The 15427-nt window shown below is 35.6% G+C and overlaps 1 protein-coding gene across 1 annotated transcript in view; it reads right to left on the bottom strand.

The window, feature by feature from the left end:
- tmem8b (transmembrane protein 8B) overlaps nucleotides 1–15427 on the bottom strand; it is a 183651-nt gene that overhangs the window by 65639 nt on the left and 102585 nt on the right. The window contains exon 5 of the mRNA XM_073840667.1: nucleotides 13235–13503. Within this exon, the coding sequence (XP_073696768.1) occupies nucleotides 13235–13503 (269 nt within the window). The remainder of the gene's footprint in view (nucleotides 1–13234; nucleotides 13504–15427) is intronic.

Below are 15427 nucleotides of genomic sequence, written 5' to 3'. Positions count from 1 at the left end.
CGTGAAGCACCTTTATTTTTAAGAGTGTAGTTTAAACTTCTGATATAGAGTTTTCTGAGCGAACACATCTAAAGCAAGTGCACAGAAAGTGGGTGCCACATGGCATGTGAGTACTAAACTAAGTTCTCTTTCAGGTCTTATTACGCTTAAACTTTTTTTTTTAAAGTTTATTTTAAAAACACACAGGAGTTACAAAAACAGTCTGTCATGTCTGTGAAGGTAAACAGCTAAGAAAGAAATCACATGTTTATATTAGATCTGTGTGGCAGGAGCATAATATACAGTAAACAAATCAATAAATGCTCTCTTGACTCCTCTGAGAATGGGACAATATATAGTGTTCTGTGCACATCTGTGCAGCAACAACAGAACAATTAGCACGCTTTGCTCAAACTTTTGTTATTGTGTTAGTACTGGTACACCGTTTTGTGAAAACAAAATGATGGCGCCGTGGGTGGAAACATGCAGATTAAGGGATGGTAATGTTACTGAGTTACTGGGTTGTCCTTTTTCATGTTTTATGGGTTGGTAGATGCACTGGAGACCAGATTATAGCACTTAAACATGAAAAAAGTCAGATTTTGATGATATATGACCTTTAAAAAAATGAATGCTGATGAGAACAAATTGAACTGTTGCCATTTTTGTTGCATGACGTCATATTACGAGACATACAGTAGTAATGGCATTATAACGACTTTGGCATCTAATTCTGTTTAAGAGGCACATCACTCACTATTTTAGAAAGGTTTATGTTGCTTTTTAGCCCTTAACAGGTGGCCTGTTTATGGTTAAGCTTTTAATAAGATAAAAGAAATAATGAGAGTAATAACTCTAAGACCAAACAATGTCTAAAATAAGCTAGAACAGTCATAAAGTTGTGAGACGTTTCCATCAATACAATTGATTTTATAGGAAAAGCTCAGCATTTATTCTGGCCTTGCCCATTTGCCGCATTAAATAAGTTCTGTAATATCCACTGATGGTTTTGTTATAGCTTGTTTTCCCCACTGTGTCAAGCGTACAGCAGGTAATTAGTTTACTGAATCTAATGTCTTCTGTTACTACCGAAGTCCTGCTTCACTTCACTAATTGACTGAGTAATTAAAACAGTTATCTGAAGCCATATCAACATATCGGCCTGCTGACCAAGTGCCTTTTGCTTCATTAACCGAAGAATAAAGAGAATGACTCTATCAATCTTGTCTATTGTTTAGTTTTATTTTTAAAGGTGCAGTCAGTAATGTTTGGTTTATGTTTCATTGGCTTTTATATGTCCCAGTGGTCTTGAACTATATACTGACACATATCATGCATTCACTTAGCTTATTATAGGAATAGTTCGCCCAAAAAATGAAAACTTGCTGAAAATATATTTCCCCCTCAGGCTATCCAAAATGCAGATGAGTTTGTTTCTTCATTGGAACAGTTTTAGCACTGAAACTTGGACTATTCACTTAACACACTGGTTTTCCGTCTCTTAAATCAAGCGTGACAGTCCAGTGATGTGCAAATAATGTTCTCTTAAGTATTAACAACTCAAACTGTTGAGCTGTTGATGGGGAGGAATGAGCTTTGTTGCCATAATTGAAATAATAATAAACAAAATTACACATTTTAATTATTCAATGGCATGTCATCTAATTATGAAAATGATTTTAAGGAATCCACACGAATGGCCTGAAGAAATTATGATTGCAGGCTTTTGAGGTTACTGTGTCCGTGAGAAAATAAACAATAAAACATTCAATCACAGAGGCGTTGAAGGAGATGAGTGCTTTTATACACATCACTGCACAATGGTAGAGCTGCTGTAAAATGAAGAAAACAAACCCCAGTGTTTATTAGAACAAAATTAAATTAAAGAAAACAAAATTAATGGCATGGCAAAATTAACATATTTCTGTTTTGGTATGTATGTGTTTCTCTTGGTCAAACTAAATTAGTTGACATGAAATGTTTTAAATAGGCAGTAATTCACTAATGTTTCACAATGTGCCCTAATGACAAACAACAATTTTTCTGATCCATCTCAGATGCATTATATCCTAGCGGCTGGGATTAAGTTTTTCTAAATTTCCCACAGTGTCCCTACGGGACTCAACTCAGCAACATTAGCGAAGCAAACAAACACTGACAAGACATCAGCAGTAAGCCAGAAGGACATCAACAGAAATAAAATCTTTTACATTTCAACAATAAATGCTTACCATGCTGCTGAATAGTATGACAACGAATCACCACAACAGTGTTCTGCAAGCAGGTGCGTTCAGGTTGACAAATCTAGACAAAGGGTGTATTGTTTTGAAAAAAAACAACAACAATTTTTAGTTATAAGGTGTAAAGTAGGCCAAGGTGATTACCAAACATGTTAACCTACCTAGTGAAAAACACAGTTCAGTTACATTTAAAGGATTAGGTCACTTCCAGAATAAAAATGTTCCTGATAATCACCCCTTTGTCATCCAAGATGTTAATGTATTTCTTTCTTCAGTCAAAAAGAAAGGTTTTTGAGGAAAACATTCAAGGATTTTTTTCCATATAATGGACTTCAATAAGGATCTATGAGTTCAAAGGTCTCTACACAATCCCAGCCAAATTCTAAAAAATGTTTAAAAAATTACAATTTATATACTTTTTAACCACAAATGCTTGTCTTGCACTAGTTTGACCTCATTGACATTACATTCTTTACATGCTGTAAATGTTCTTCACAGTGATACCATAGAAGAACCATTTTTGGTTCCAAAGAATCATTCAGTCAAAGGTTTTTAAAGAACAATATCTTTCTTACCTTTTTATAATCTGAAGAACCTTCCTTTGTCACAAAGAACCTTTTGTGAAACAGAGAGTTTCTTCAGATGTTAAAGGTTCTTTATGAAGCCATTTAAACAAAAAAGGTTCTTCTATGCCATCGTGAAGCGCTCTTATTTTTAAGAGTGTATGTTATACATAGGCGGAAGTACCAACCCAGTGTTTACAAAGCGAACGTGCAAAGAAAGTCAAATAAAACAAAGATGTCAGACGATTTTGAAGTTGAGGGAGTAAATGAGATGGGAGTTTTTCGACATACCCTAACTGTCATGAACCGGAAAAAAATAGTTCATGCAGAGCAAGACAAGATGAGCATTTGAGGTTAAAAAGTATATAAATTTTAATTTTTTTTTAAATAACTGATCGTTTTGCTAGATAAGACTCTTCATCCTCGACTAGGATCTGTACAACCGCATTTGGGATCATTTGAAGCCACATTTAAACTGCGAAGTTTAAACTCGGGGCACCATAAAAAAAAAAAAAACATGTTTTCAAAAAACATAATTTCTTTATGATTGAAGAAAGAACAACATGCACATCCTGGATGACAAGAAGGTGAGTACATCATAGTACATTTTTCTTCTGGAAGTGAACTCCTTTAACAATTTTCCAATTACAATTTGAAAGCCATTATTTTAGCTTTAAAATTATCCCTTTTTTATGTGTGTGTGTGTGTGAGTATGCGCACATATTTGTAAAATTATATATAATTTGGTCCATTTAGCCTTACTGCTGTTGATCAAAGTAGAGGTCTGAGGGAAAGCATCCAGAACAGCTTACATATCAATAGCAACAGTACACTTTAAACATGTCTCCCCTCATTATCTCCTGCCATTATCTCCCGTCGGTGTGTCAACAAGAAGGTTAAGCAGCTGTTTGTCTCGTTCCACAGGTGTTTGATCTTTCCGCATACATATGCGTATTCTTGCCCAATCTCTCCATGAGAGCTGTGCCCAACAACTGTTAACCAAGTTGGCACCTGCTACTGATACAGATGCTGATAGCTCACAGACTTTTTTGTCCTGCTTTAAATTTAAAAGCACATTTCAACATTAACAACATATATATGGATCCAACTTAACCTTTCAACCCCTGAATCTGAAGCATTTTGCTTCTCATGCCCATTCTAGAGAATGTAAAAGTCAATAAAAATGCAATTCCCTGTGTGAAATTGGTTTATGGCTCCATGAAGGTTGGACATTGCGAAGTCATGGCTACCGGCGGGCAAATTACACTATATTTTGCATTTAAGATGCTGTGTTAGAAGGTCACCGCTTCAATATCCTCAAAGTAAGAAAGCCCTTCAATATTGGTCACACACTTGCACTTTTTATCCGTCACTTAGAAAATGTAACTGTACATTATCATAGCACACTTGAGCTGTATGGTCCAGTTTTTATACAAACATATTTCTGCATTTACTTTACAGCTAGCTTAAAAGATGTTTGACCATAACCAAAATTAAACTCGAAAGAAAATTCCAGATATTCATGAGACCAGCTAAACAATCAATAGCAATAACAATGGGGCTCGTCGAAAACACAATTATGTTTAACTACCTTATTTGTTCTCCATTTTGTGTTACGGTTCCCAATCACATTTGTGCTGATGCCATTACTGAAGAGAAATATGCCTCTGTAGAGAATGTAGTTATTTCATTCCGTGTTGAATTAGCTCATTTCAGTCTTCGGAGCTCTGGAGGGTCTAGATCTATTAACAGTCATATCACCATGTTAAGACACTGAAACTCATCATTAATGGTGATAAGAACACATCAGTCTCAATTAAGCCTCCTTTTATTGTGTTTTAACCTTCTCGTCTCCTTGAGGGCTAAATGGAGTCCAATGAGCCCCAGAAAAATTAAGCAAAATTTAAAATATCATATTTGTATTGCAGCTCTCCCAACAATGGTGGTCTGCAGAAATAGCAAGTATGGCTCGAGCTAAAGCCCCAAACCCTTTCTGTTGACACTTCAATTACAGCTGTGTGATGAAGTGCAGTTTGGGGGCTAAAATTTGCGGCTCATTGTTTCGAAACTGCTTTTGAAATCCCACGACCGGGATCCGTTTCAATTTGGCTCCGTGGATGTCTCTCAAACAAAGAGGACTCCCTGAATCCTGGAGCTCATGAGAGATTAGCACAATTAATGACACTATTAATATGGCCATTTGGTGTTACCAACACAACAAATGCAATAGGGGAAGTAAAATTTGGCAACAGGGGAAGTAAAATAGGGGAAGTAAAATTTGGGGGGAAAAATTGCTCAAACTGCAGCACCATGAACTACAGTACTACTGCTTTTTCTACTACTACTGTAATGTACAATATTTAAAATTAATCTTGGTGGTTAGAAGAGCAATATCACATGAGTAGGCCACAGGCTGAGTGCCATATGAAATCACAGCATGCCAATATACAGCCGGCTACAAGTGTTATATTGCGTTTATACAATAGTTTGATGGTTTAAGTGTGTAAATACATAAGAAACAACAGCGGAATGTCTTTAAAAACCCTCTTCTCTGCAGAACTACTGCCAAAAAATAAAATCTAAGTTTGACAGTTAAACAGCTGAGCTCAAGCCTCTATTACTAATTTGTAAATGTCACTTTAGAACTAGTAACAAAGAAAAGTTGAATTGCTTGATTAAAAGCTTATTGTATTACTGTATTAACAGCTCACTGTATTATATAGAGTATTATGAGAACTTCAGCTCAATCTCACATTCACAACAAAACATTAGTTTGAATGTCCGCTGAGTAAAGCTGTATCTTTGACATACTATTCTTTCATCTGTTAAGGGTTTCCGATGACAGCGCTGCTCAGTGCATTCAGTGTTTCCCACACATAGACGAATCTGTGGCGGTGCGCCACAGATTAAATTCCTACCGCCACAGATTCAACACCGACCAAAAATATAAAAATAAATAAATAATAATGATAGAGATTCAAAAATTAAAAAACCCACGCGATCATTTGTAAATGACAACGATTCCTCATGTCTTTTAAACCTTTGAAAAGACTTACCGGAACATTCAAATCTATATTTGGACTGCCGCTGACAGATAGCGGTCATCATGTTTATGTAAAAAAAAAAAAAAAAAGCTTTTTGGCAAAACAGCTTCACAAACAGTCTTTTCAAATACAAAGTCGTTAATATCACAGCAATATTCTGATTAAAGGTCATAGTTTGGATATAAACACTGATGTGATGTCTATGGTAGAGATCAAAACAGAGCACGTCAATTTTTTAAAGTAATTGGCGCTTCAAGTAATATTTGTGTCGCTTGCTTTGTTTCACCACTAGATGGAAACAACTGTTAAAAAATGTATTTGTCATTGACTACTAGAGATTGATTCAAAAACGCAGGTTCATCCAGTTATGTTTTTGTGAGCTATAAAAAGTTGGTGTATTAAATATATTATTTTTTAAATATTATGTATTAAATTATTAATAATTCATTCAAATGAATTAAACACTTTTTAATAGACTGAAGCAATTAATATTTTGTCTCACATTATTTTGCTTAGTTTAGAATTGCTAGGAAATCGTGATCTCTATTTAAAATAAAACGAATTTAAAAAGCAAAACTAAATTAACCTTGTTAGGAAGCCCCGCAAAATAATGTGCCCTAACAAAAGTTTTAGACTGTGCAGCAAGTAGGCTGTCGTATATGGTGCTAAATTAACGTAATAAAGTTCTGTGTAACCAATTATTAACAGTTTTTTTTATTATTATTAACCTTTAGGATCCAATCGTCATTTATACATCTAACCCCGTCATAGACCCCCCCCCCCCCCCCCCCCAACGGACAAACATCTAACCCCCTCATAGACCCCCCCAACCCCTGACAGTAGTCCCTGTAGTTTCCTGACATCCATCACCTGAATAGAGTTTTCTCGACTTGTTTCCGTGTTGTTGTTGCTTAGCAATGGCATGGACGTGATGTGGGTTTGGTGGTTGGTGCTCAAGGTGCTGACTAAAGGCGGTGACTGAGTAGTTTGGACGTCACATTTTTACGGAAGTCACAGCATCTTGTAAAAAAGGCACAGCTACTTTATGCGGGCTGTGTGCATTTTAATGTGGATTGACTGTTTTAAAACTTATATGTAAGTTACATAGCCTTTACATCTCAGTTATCATGAAAAAAAGCAGGAGATTTCAGTTTTGACAATATGGGACCTGTAATGAGCCCATAGACTGCCTGTTAGATTTAGCCTACCCAAAATGAATTATATCTCATGTTTAATCACTATAGAGACACCAGAGCCAGCTGCAAATTCCAGAAGGTCTGGCCAAGGTAAGGCTGCTCCTGGAGTGTTCATGAGAGCTAAACGGATGCTGATTCCTTGGAGCTCACATCTCCAAAAACATCGAAGCAAATTTTCAAACAAATCTTTATTAACAAACCGCATATTTGAAGCCCAATCAAGTACATTCTCACCTAAAAATCTCTTAAAACTACATTCTGTGACACAAAAACAGTATTATTTTTTTAATTATAGTGGATTTGGGCATCCACCATGACACTCACTGTAAGAAAATCCGCAAATGTTGGAGTTCCGATATCACTGGAATATCACACTCCTCTCAGCCAATCAAATTCAAAGACCAAAAAGAACTGTTGTAAAAATAGAGATAAAAATAGAGTCTAGTGTACAAGGAAAGAAAAATCAATGAGGATATCCTAGTGGATATGGATGTTTTTTTGTAAAATGACAGTTTATTGGTTTACACTGACCAGAGTAGAGTAAATGTCACCTTTTGTCTTTTTTTTTTTTTTATTTGAAAAACCTTGGTTTAGGAATGAAAGAGAATGTGCACAATACTCATCTGTAATAAATTCCAGGGTCATTTGAATTAACACAGCCACTATATTAAGACAGTGTCTTAAAAACAAGTCAAACCAGCTAGCATTTAGCTGGTTAACCAATCTGATTAACCAATCTGTTTTTACGTAACTGACTCAAAATAGTCATGACCAGTCTAAAAGTCTAAAAACCAATGACTACCCTGTGAGACTTTATACAGCCAGCCACAGAACTTGGCGTAAAACAAAAGGGAGCACATGGAAATGACTAAATCTAATTTATCAGAGTATAAATGAATATTTATTATGGAAATAAGTGAACGGGAATGTTCTCAGCATAATTTAATTTTCCCCATCAAATCATCCTTCAGTCCAAGTTTGACTCCTCTGCTGGTCATGGATTTGACAGCCCTGATATACAGTATCAACTGAACATCCACAACCTCTTTTTTTAACAGATATACTCGACCACAACAACATTTCAACAAAATAACAAAGCACTATGGAACAGTGCTTAACAAACTTGAGATTCACTGTCTAACCTGTCCGTTTCTGTTTGGTCTACTCGTGTTTGTTTTGTTCTGGACATGATTCACTCGGATGATGAAAGATTTACTGTATCTCACAGAGAAGACCTGACCACGACAATACATTAAACTGCCATGATGAGAATAATATTCAGTGCCTATTGAAACAAATCCACTGCACAATTTTACATGACTATAATAAAGTTTGAAAATCTGTAGACATCAGAGGATCATAAAAAAAAATAATCAGTTTAGATTTTTTTTTTTTTTTACTGTCTTATCATCAATAAACACAAATTTGTTGTGAAAAGAGCCGAGAGAAAATGGATTCCACACACACAGCAACTCCCAGATGGTTCTTGTTGAACTTATAAACGATCTGTTCTCTCCATTAAGAATATCAAGAGAACTGAATGGTGTAGAGAGACGGCGAAGGAAGGACATGAAGAGTCATACTGACTTGGGAAAGAGATGGCAGCCAGCCAGTATCTGCTGTTCAGAGAAATTGATCAAGGAAAGGGGAGCTGGGTTCAGAATAATTGAATTAAGGCTGACAGAAGCGCTGACCAAAACCTTCAGACACAGGTGATACTACAAGGTCATGTGATTCAGGCTATGGACCATCACAACTGGTGAAAAATAGCATAGAGGAGAAATGAATGACAGTGTTAGATGATGTCTAATAGTTACCTTGATTGCAGTGCTTTCGGGTCACTGGATTAGCTACGTTATATAATAAATGGTACTAATGACGGGTGAACACAGGTATAGCAGGACACTTAATCTTAATCATCCATCATTACGTGAGTTTCTATAAATCTGCATTAACTTCATCCGAAATTAGTGTGCAATGACATTGACGTGTTCATTTGGATCATGTTTTAAAAACAAAGCCAGTGACAAAATATAAGAATGTGCTTTACCAACAAATGGAAGAATTTAATCAACAACAAATGTGACCCTGGACCACAAAACCAGTCATAAGGTAAAATTTTTACAAAACTGAGATGTATATATCATATGAAAGCTCAATAAATAAGCTTTCTATTGATGTATGGTTTGTTAGGATAGGACACTATTTGACCGAGACGCATCTATTTGAAAATCAGGAATCTGAGGGTGCAAAAATATCAAAATACTGAGAAATTCACCTTTAAAGTCGTCCAAATTAGGTTCTTAACAATGCATATTGCAAATCAAAAATTACATTTTGATATATTTACAGTAGGAATTTTACAAAAAAATCTTCATGGAACATGATCTTTACTTAATTTCCTAATGATTTTTGGCATAAAAGAAAAATCAAACATTTTGACCCATGTAATGTATTTTTTGCTATTGCTACAAACATACCCCAGCGACTTAAGACTGGTTTTGTGGTCCAGGGTCACAAATATGAAAAATTACCTAGGAGCAAAAACAGTATTAATGCAAAAAACCACCCATTGACTGCTGTAGGCTAGTAGCACAAATCTTTGGTACTTATTATGTTGATATTTCATGAAAAAAGGACTGAATGCATTAAAAATGAGATTACTTGCAAATCCGCAACAAAAAGCCCTACAAAAATCATGATATTTTTAATCTATTGTAATGTTTTAATCTTTCGACGGCCCAAATTCATCAAGCAAAAGGGATTTGGTTCCTCCTTTATGAATGCAGCAAATAGTCTGAAGTGACAAAATTGACTCTCAGCCTTGAATGTGACAGAACGGCGCCGCAATAACTCCTTGCTAGACAGGTTTTTCCTTTTTCCGCTCCTTACGCGCACAGATAATGCTCTCCGCAGGTACACCGTCTCATCATGGCCAATTGTTTCCCCCTGTGAGTGCTTTATCTAAGCTGGTCTGAGACTGTTCAGCCTCATTGAACATCAATGGCCCTCCTCTTCATCCCCTCTTACCGAGCCATCAGCGCCAACATCCCTTGGCATCAAGGCTGTAACAAAGGCAGGGATTCTGCTGAGCCGCAGGACGTGGAGGAAAATTGGGGGAACAGACGAGCAGAGACGAGGAACAAGGTAAATTTGATAGAAGCAGAGTGAGGGGTTTTTGCTAACTCTTATGAGGAGGGAAATTACATTTTGACCTTGTAAACTGAAGGTGTTTTTAATAGGAAAGTCATTAATGTAATATTTTAATGCTCTAAAATTGAGATCCAATCAGACATTCTAGCAAAATCAGGTCATATGAATAAACTGTAAACAACAGCTGTGTAATTTGAAGGTGCAGCGTACAAATTTAAGCAGAAAGAGCAAATCTGACTCGAAGCGAGTCTTTTAAAGCGAGCGTGCAACTTCGCGATGCTGCAATAATACGGTCCATGTGACTGAATTGAGTCCCCCGTCTATTTCACACTTTGCGAGCAGCCCAATTGCCATATTTATCACGACGACTCAAGACACGGAAAAGTACGGAATTCATCAACACTTCATTGTAACAATAGGCAGAATAAAAGGCGGAGGCTCCAATCCATGACAGGGTCCTCATCTGAGCCCGCCGAGGTTCCAATTTGTCACAGAGATTCGTAACAAAGCCTGTCTCTCTCTAAACACACTTTAATTTCCCAACTCCACCTGGGCCATGAGAACACCTGCCTTTGTAAAAACCCTTCTAGCAGTGAAGTCAGAATGCGTTCCAGGTAGCTTTAATATGCTCAAATGCAATTCATCGTAATGCTGAAACCAAACAATGACTAGGAGCCATATGCCTTTAACATTTGTACTGATAAATCCCAATAAAGAATTAATGAAGCCTAGATCAAATCTGCAATCTGTTGCCCTCTCATCTGTGCTGGACTAAAATATTTCCACTGGAGACTGCTGGGACTGTTGCAACCTAAAGCACTACAGGCCATCAATGAATCAGAGAATGTATTGGCATCCAGTAACGTGCCCCCAAACACTAGCTGGAAAATATGATCCCAGGTGGACCTATTCATAGTGTGATTTTATGTTACCGCCGGAAAGCCTGTGGTAAATGACATGTCACAACCCACAACATTGATTATACGGAATTAGGAGTTTATTACAATATGGATTCCTGCTTTAAATTCTGCCTGTTGCAGATTAACAGATGATGGTAAAAAAAATTAGACACACGGTTGACCCAAAGAAATGTACTTGTAGGTGTTAACGAATAAATGTCATTCATTATATTCTTATTTTCAAAGCCACGTTTATTTAAAAATAATAGTAAAAATAGTAATATTGACAAAAATCATAACAATTTATTCTTATTATGGCAAAGCTGAATTTTCCATCACATGATGCTTCACAAATTAACATAATGTGCTGAGATGTGTTCTGAAATGAACAAACAAACTCAAAGGTTTTTTGTTTTAAATCAAATGTAAATTCATGTCCCAGTCACATTTCATTTTTTTGGTTTAATAAAACTTGTAGTTTCGTACAGATAATGTAAAATAAAATTCCAGGACTTTCAAGCACTACTTCTTTTATTTTCAAGAACTTCAATCAGAGATCTCTCTTATGGTTTAATCTTTTCTATTGTTCAAAAAAAAAAAAATCTTAAAATAAAATTTGCAAAACTGCTCTGAAGTCCCGATCTGAATTCTGATTCGCAAAGCATTTTTTCAGATCAAGACTGGAGGGCGAATCGTGAATCCTTCAATTGGCGGAATGATTCAAGAACCCACTCTGAAGTTCAGATCTAAATCAAATGATTTCGCTCGGACCGGAGCACTTCAAAACAGTGAATCATTTTGTCACGCAATAGTTTTTAAATGTTTTTTTTTAATTATTAAAAGCAATGTTGAAATTAAATGACTCACTCAATTGATTTGGTTCATCTGTTCCCCTTTTTGCATCTTCAGCCATGTTTACACAACAATGTCATTGCTACTACTGGTTTAGCTCTATAGTTTAGGCAAAAAAGTATGTTTTTTTTAATTCTGTGAATTTTGTGTGAAAAGATATGTGCTTATTTTTAAAAAAAAAATTAAACACTTATTTCATAGATACATTTCAAGTACCTCTTCAGGATTATTGTATTTCAATAGGGTTCAATTTATCAAGGGTTTTCTTATTTGCATTACTTACAGAAAAAAATATATATTTTGTCAAATATTCTATACATTCTCTAAATATTCTATTGATTCTCATCAAGCATTTTACATTTATTCCAAAATAATAACAATTTAAATTATTTTATCTGTAAACTTGTTGAGCCATACTTTTTATTAGTTAACTTTTAACTATTTTGATTTTTTCATGATCATCAGTCATCAAAGCTCTGTAAATATTCACAGACACAAAGATTTACTTAAAATTTACTTTAAACCAACTCACTAAAACCTCCTACAGATCATGCTTTCATGTCTTTTCAAGTCTTATTTTGATGTAACAATGTGGTTATATCTAAGCGTGTGAGTTTAATTACTTTTTAAAATAAGTCATCCCATTAATGACACTATTTTGTGTATTTAGACTAATTTGCGAACACAGAATGTGCACAAGAGGCGGGATTTATTACATGAACCAATCACAGCCATTCATAACCAGTCACATCTAATTATATCGCGGTGAAGACATTGTCTCCTCTTACATGACTTTCCCCCCCATTCATTCTAACTTTACCTGCTGCTGGTGTCGCTGTTGGACAATGAGTAATTTATAGACTTTTTAATGTTATAATTTGTAATATTGGCGTTGCTTCATTTTTGTACTATGAATTTTTTTCTCATCCAATATTTTAAGGAGGCACTGCCTCCCTTGCCTCCTGTTAGAATACCTGTGTGAACTAGAGGTGAAATTCAAACATTCACTAAAATCTCTTTGAAAAAAGAAAAAGGAAAGTTAGGAAAAGGAAAATAATTTTTTGATGTTATGTTTTCTATTCAATGGAATTTATACTTTTTTTTAGAATTCACAAGCGTCCAAACTGTTTTTGGGCCCACTGTATGTTCCTACAGAGCTAAAGGCTTTGCAGAGCCCTAGACGATGATAAAAGAATCAGAAAGAAATAAAAAAAATACAGAGTAATTGTTGTGTAGGATGGAATGATCAGACTGATTATAAAACTATGATCAATCCAATACAAATTCAAAGTTAAAACAAGTTCTTACCTTTCACCTGAACGCCAATACGAAAGTAGACATCTGAGGTACTGAGGTAACGCTCCACCAAAATATAGTACCACTGCTCCCAGGATGGCAGCGGGACCTCTAGCTCACAGGGAACATTCTCTCTGCAGTCCATAGCGCTGGAGTTGTGCACAGGCGGGGCCCTCGAGCGGATTTTCAGTAAAACTGGACAGCTCTCCCCACTTTTGTTCTTAGTATTGCAGTCCACAAGCTGTACCTTCACCCGAGAGATGTAGTTTGGGATGAACACTCTGCCAGGTACAAGAGAGAGGACATCTGCTTGAAAGCTACTCTGACTATAGCAGACATTGTCTCATGAGACACAAAGACAGTATTGAGCGATACTACTATGCTTATTAAAGTGCCAAGGCAATATTTAAACGGGAATGGGTTTTGTACTCTCGGGAGAACTTTTAACTTCAGCTCATTATAACAAACTTGTTGAAAATGCATAAAACAATTAAGTGATATCTCTCGTCTTAATTTTCTACATCAATAGGAACTAATCAGCAAGCTGCCCTTTTCAATCTGAAGAGAGATGGAGAACAACTGTGAAGTTAGAATAAATAATTAATATCTACATTTTTGGCCATGACACAATTGGCTTTGTCTTTTGGTTTTTGATAATTAACGATAGGAACAGCACACCAAATGCTCAATCAAACAGAACACAACTTGTTTACAGATCCGCTGGATCGCTTCGGGAAAAGAAGTGTTTTGGAACGTGAACTTGGTCTTTGAAATTTGCCTTGAAATGAAAAAAAAAATCATTTATTGCATGGTTAATTTATCCCTTCTTCCAATTTTACGCAGCACTGTTTTGTATTTCACAACTGATTAAATAGTATGTCCTATTATGAATAACACAAAACTCTTATAAAAACTTAATTTAATTGACAAACTTAATCTTTGTCAACCTAAATAACAAGAGCTGTGCATAATAACTATATTTAACATAGTCCACTAGATTTTATTACACATTACTTCATGTGGCAGATATCCTATATATGCTATTAAATAGTATATCCAGACATCCATTAAACAGCAGCTGCCCAAGTGTCACAGCATACAATGCAGTGACCTTCTGAAACGTTCACTGGAAACCAGCTTTTAATGCTACAAAAAAGCCCATCTTCATAATGTCCAGTGCTCAAGGTCTTTTCTGTGTACCCTGTTGTTATGAATGCATTTCATCACCTCTCCCTGCTCCATTTTCTTCTTTTTCATTTAGAAAGACTTTATTTGCTAATTGAGAGGAGAGCTTTAATATCTGAATCTAATGAGAGTAGAAGCCTGAAATGGAGGGAAGCTTGAGAAAAGGATGTGTGTGGAATGGTAAAGTGTTGAGAGCAGAACGAGGGAGAGAAAAGGTGAGAGACTTGCACGGTGTGTGCGGTCATGTGTCTGATAAGGAAAGATGTGTGAAAGACGACAAATGAGTAAAAATGTTCACAATTTTAGAACTGTTTTATTTAAGAATTAGAATTAAATGAGGGAGATTACAGCACCAGAGTTTGGGGACAGTAAGATATTTTTGCTTTTATGACAGAAATGCTCACCAAAGCTGCATTTATTTGATCAAAAATACAGCAAAACTGTTTTCTAGTTACTATATTTTAAAACGTATTTTAGTGATAGCATGGTTCAATTTTTGGTGTCGTAAGTAGCACAGGTATATTTGTAGCAAAAGCCAACAATACATTGTTTGGGTCAAAGTTTTTCTTTCATGCCAAAAATCATTAGGATATTAAGTAAAGATCATGTTCCATGAAAATATTTTGTAAATTTCCTACCGTAAATATATCAAAACTGAATTTTTGATTAGTAACATGCATTGCTAAGAATTTAATTTGGACAACTAAAGGTGATTTTCTCAATATTTAGATTTTTTTCACCCACAGATTCCAGATTTTCAAATAGTTGTATCTCGGCCAAATATTGTCCTATCCTACAAATACTATTCCATACATCAATGGAAAGCTTATTTATTCAGTTTTCAGAGGATGTCTTCACAAAATCTACATAAAATTGTCCCATATGACTGATTTTGTGGTCCACTGTCACATATGGTGGTTTGGATTCACTATATTGTTGAATATAGTAGTGCTGCTCAATACTTTTGTGGAAACCATGACACATTTTTTCAGGGTTTTTTCAGGATGAACAGAAATTATA

Source organism: Garra rufa, chromosome 5 (genome assembly GCF_049309525.1).
Source record: "Garra rufa chromosome 5, GarRuf1.0, whole genome shotgun sequence".
NCBI lineage: Eukaryota > Metazoa > Chordata > Actinopteri > Cypriniformes > Cyprinidae > Garra > Garra rufa.
This window is presented reverse-complemented; position numbering and strand designations above follow the sequence as displayed.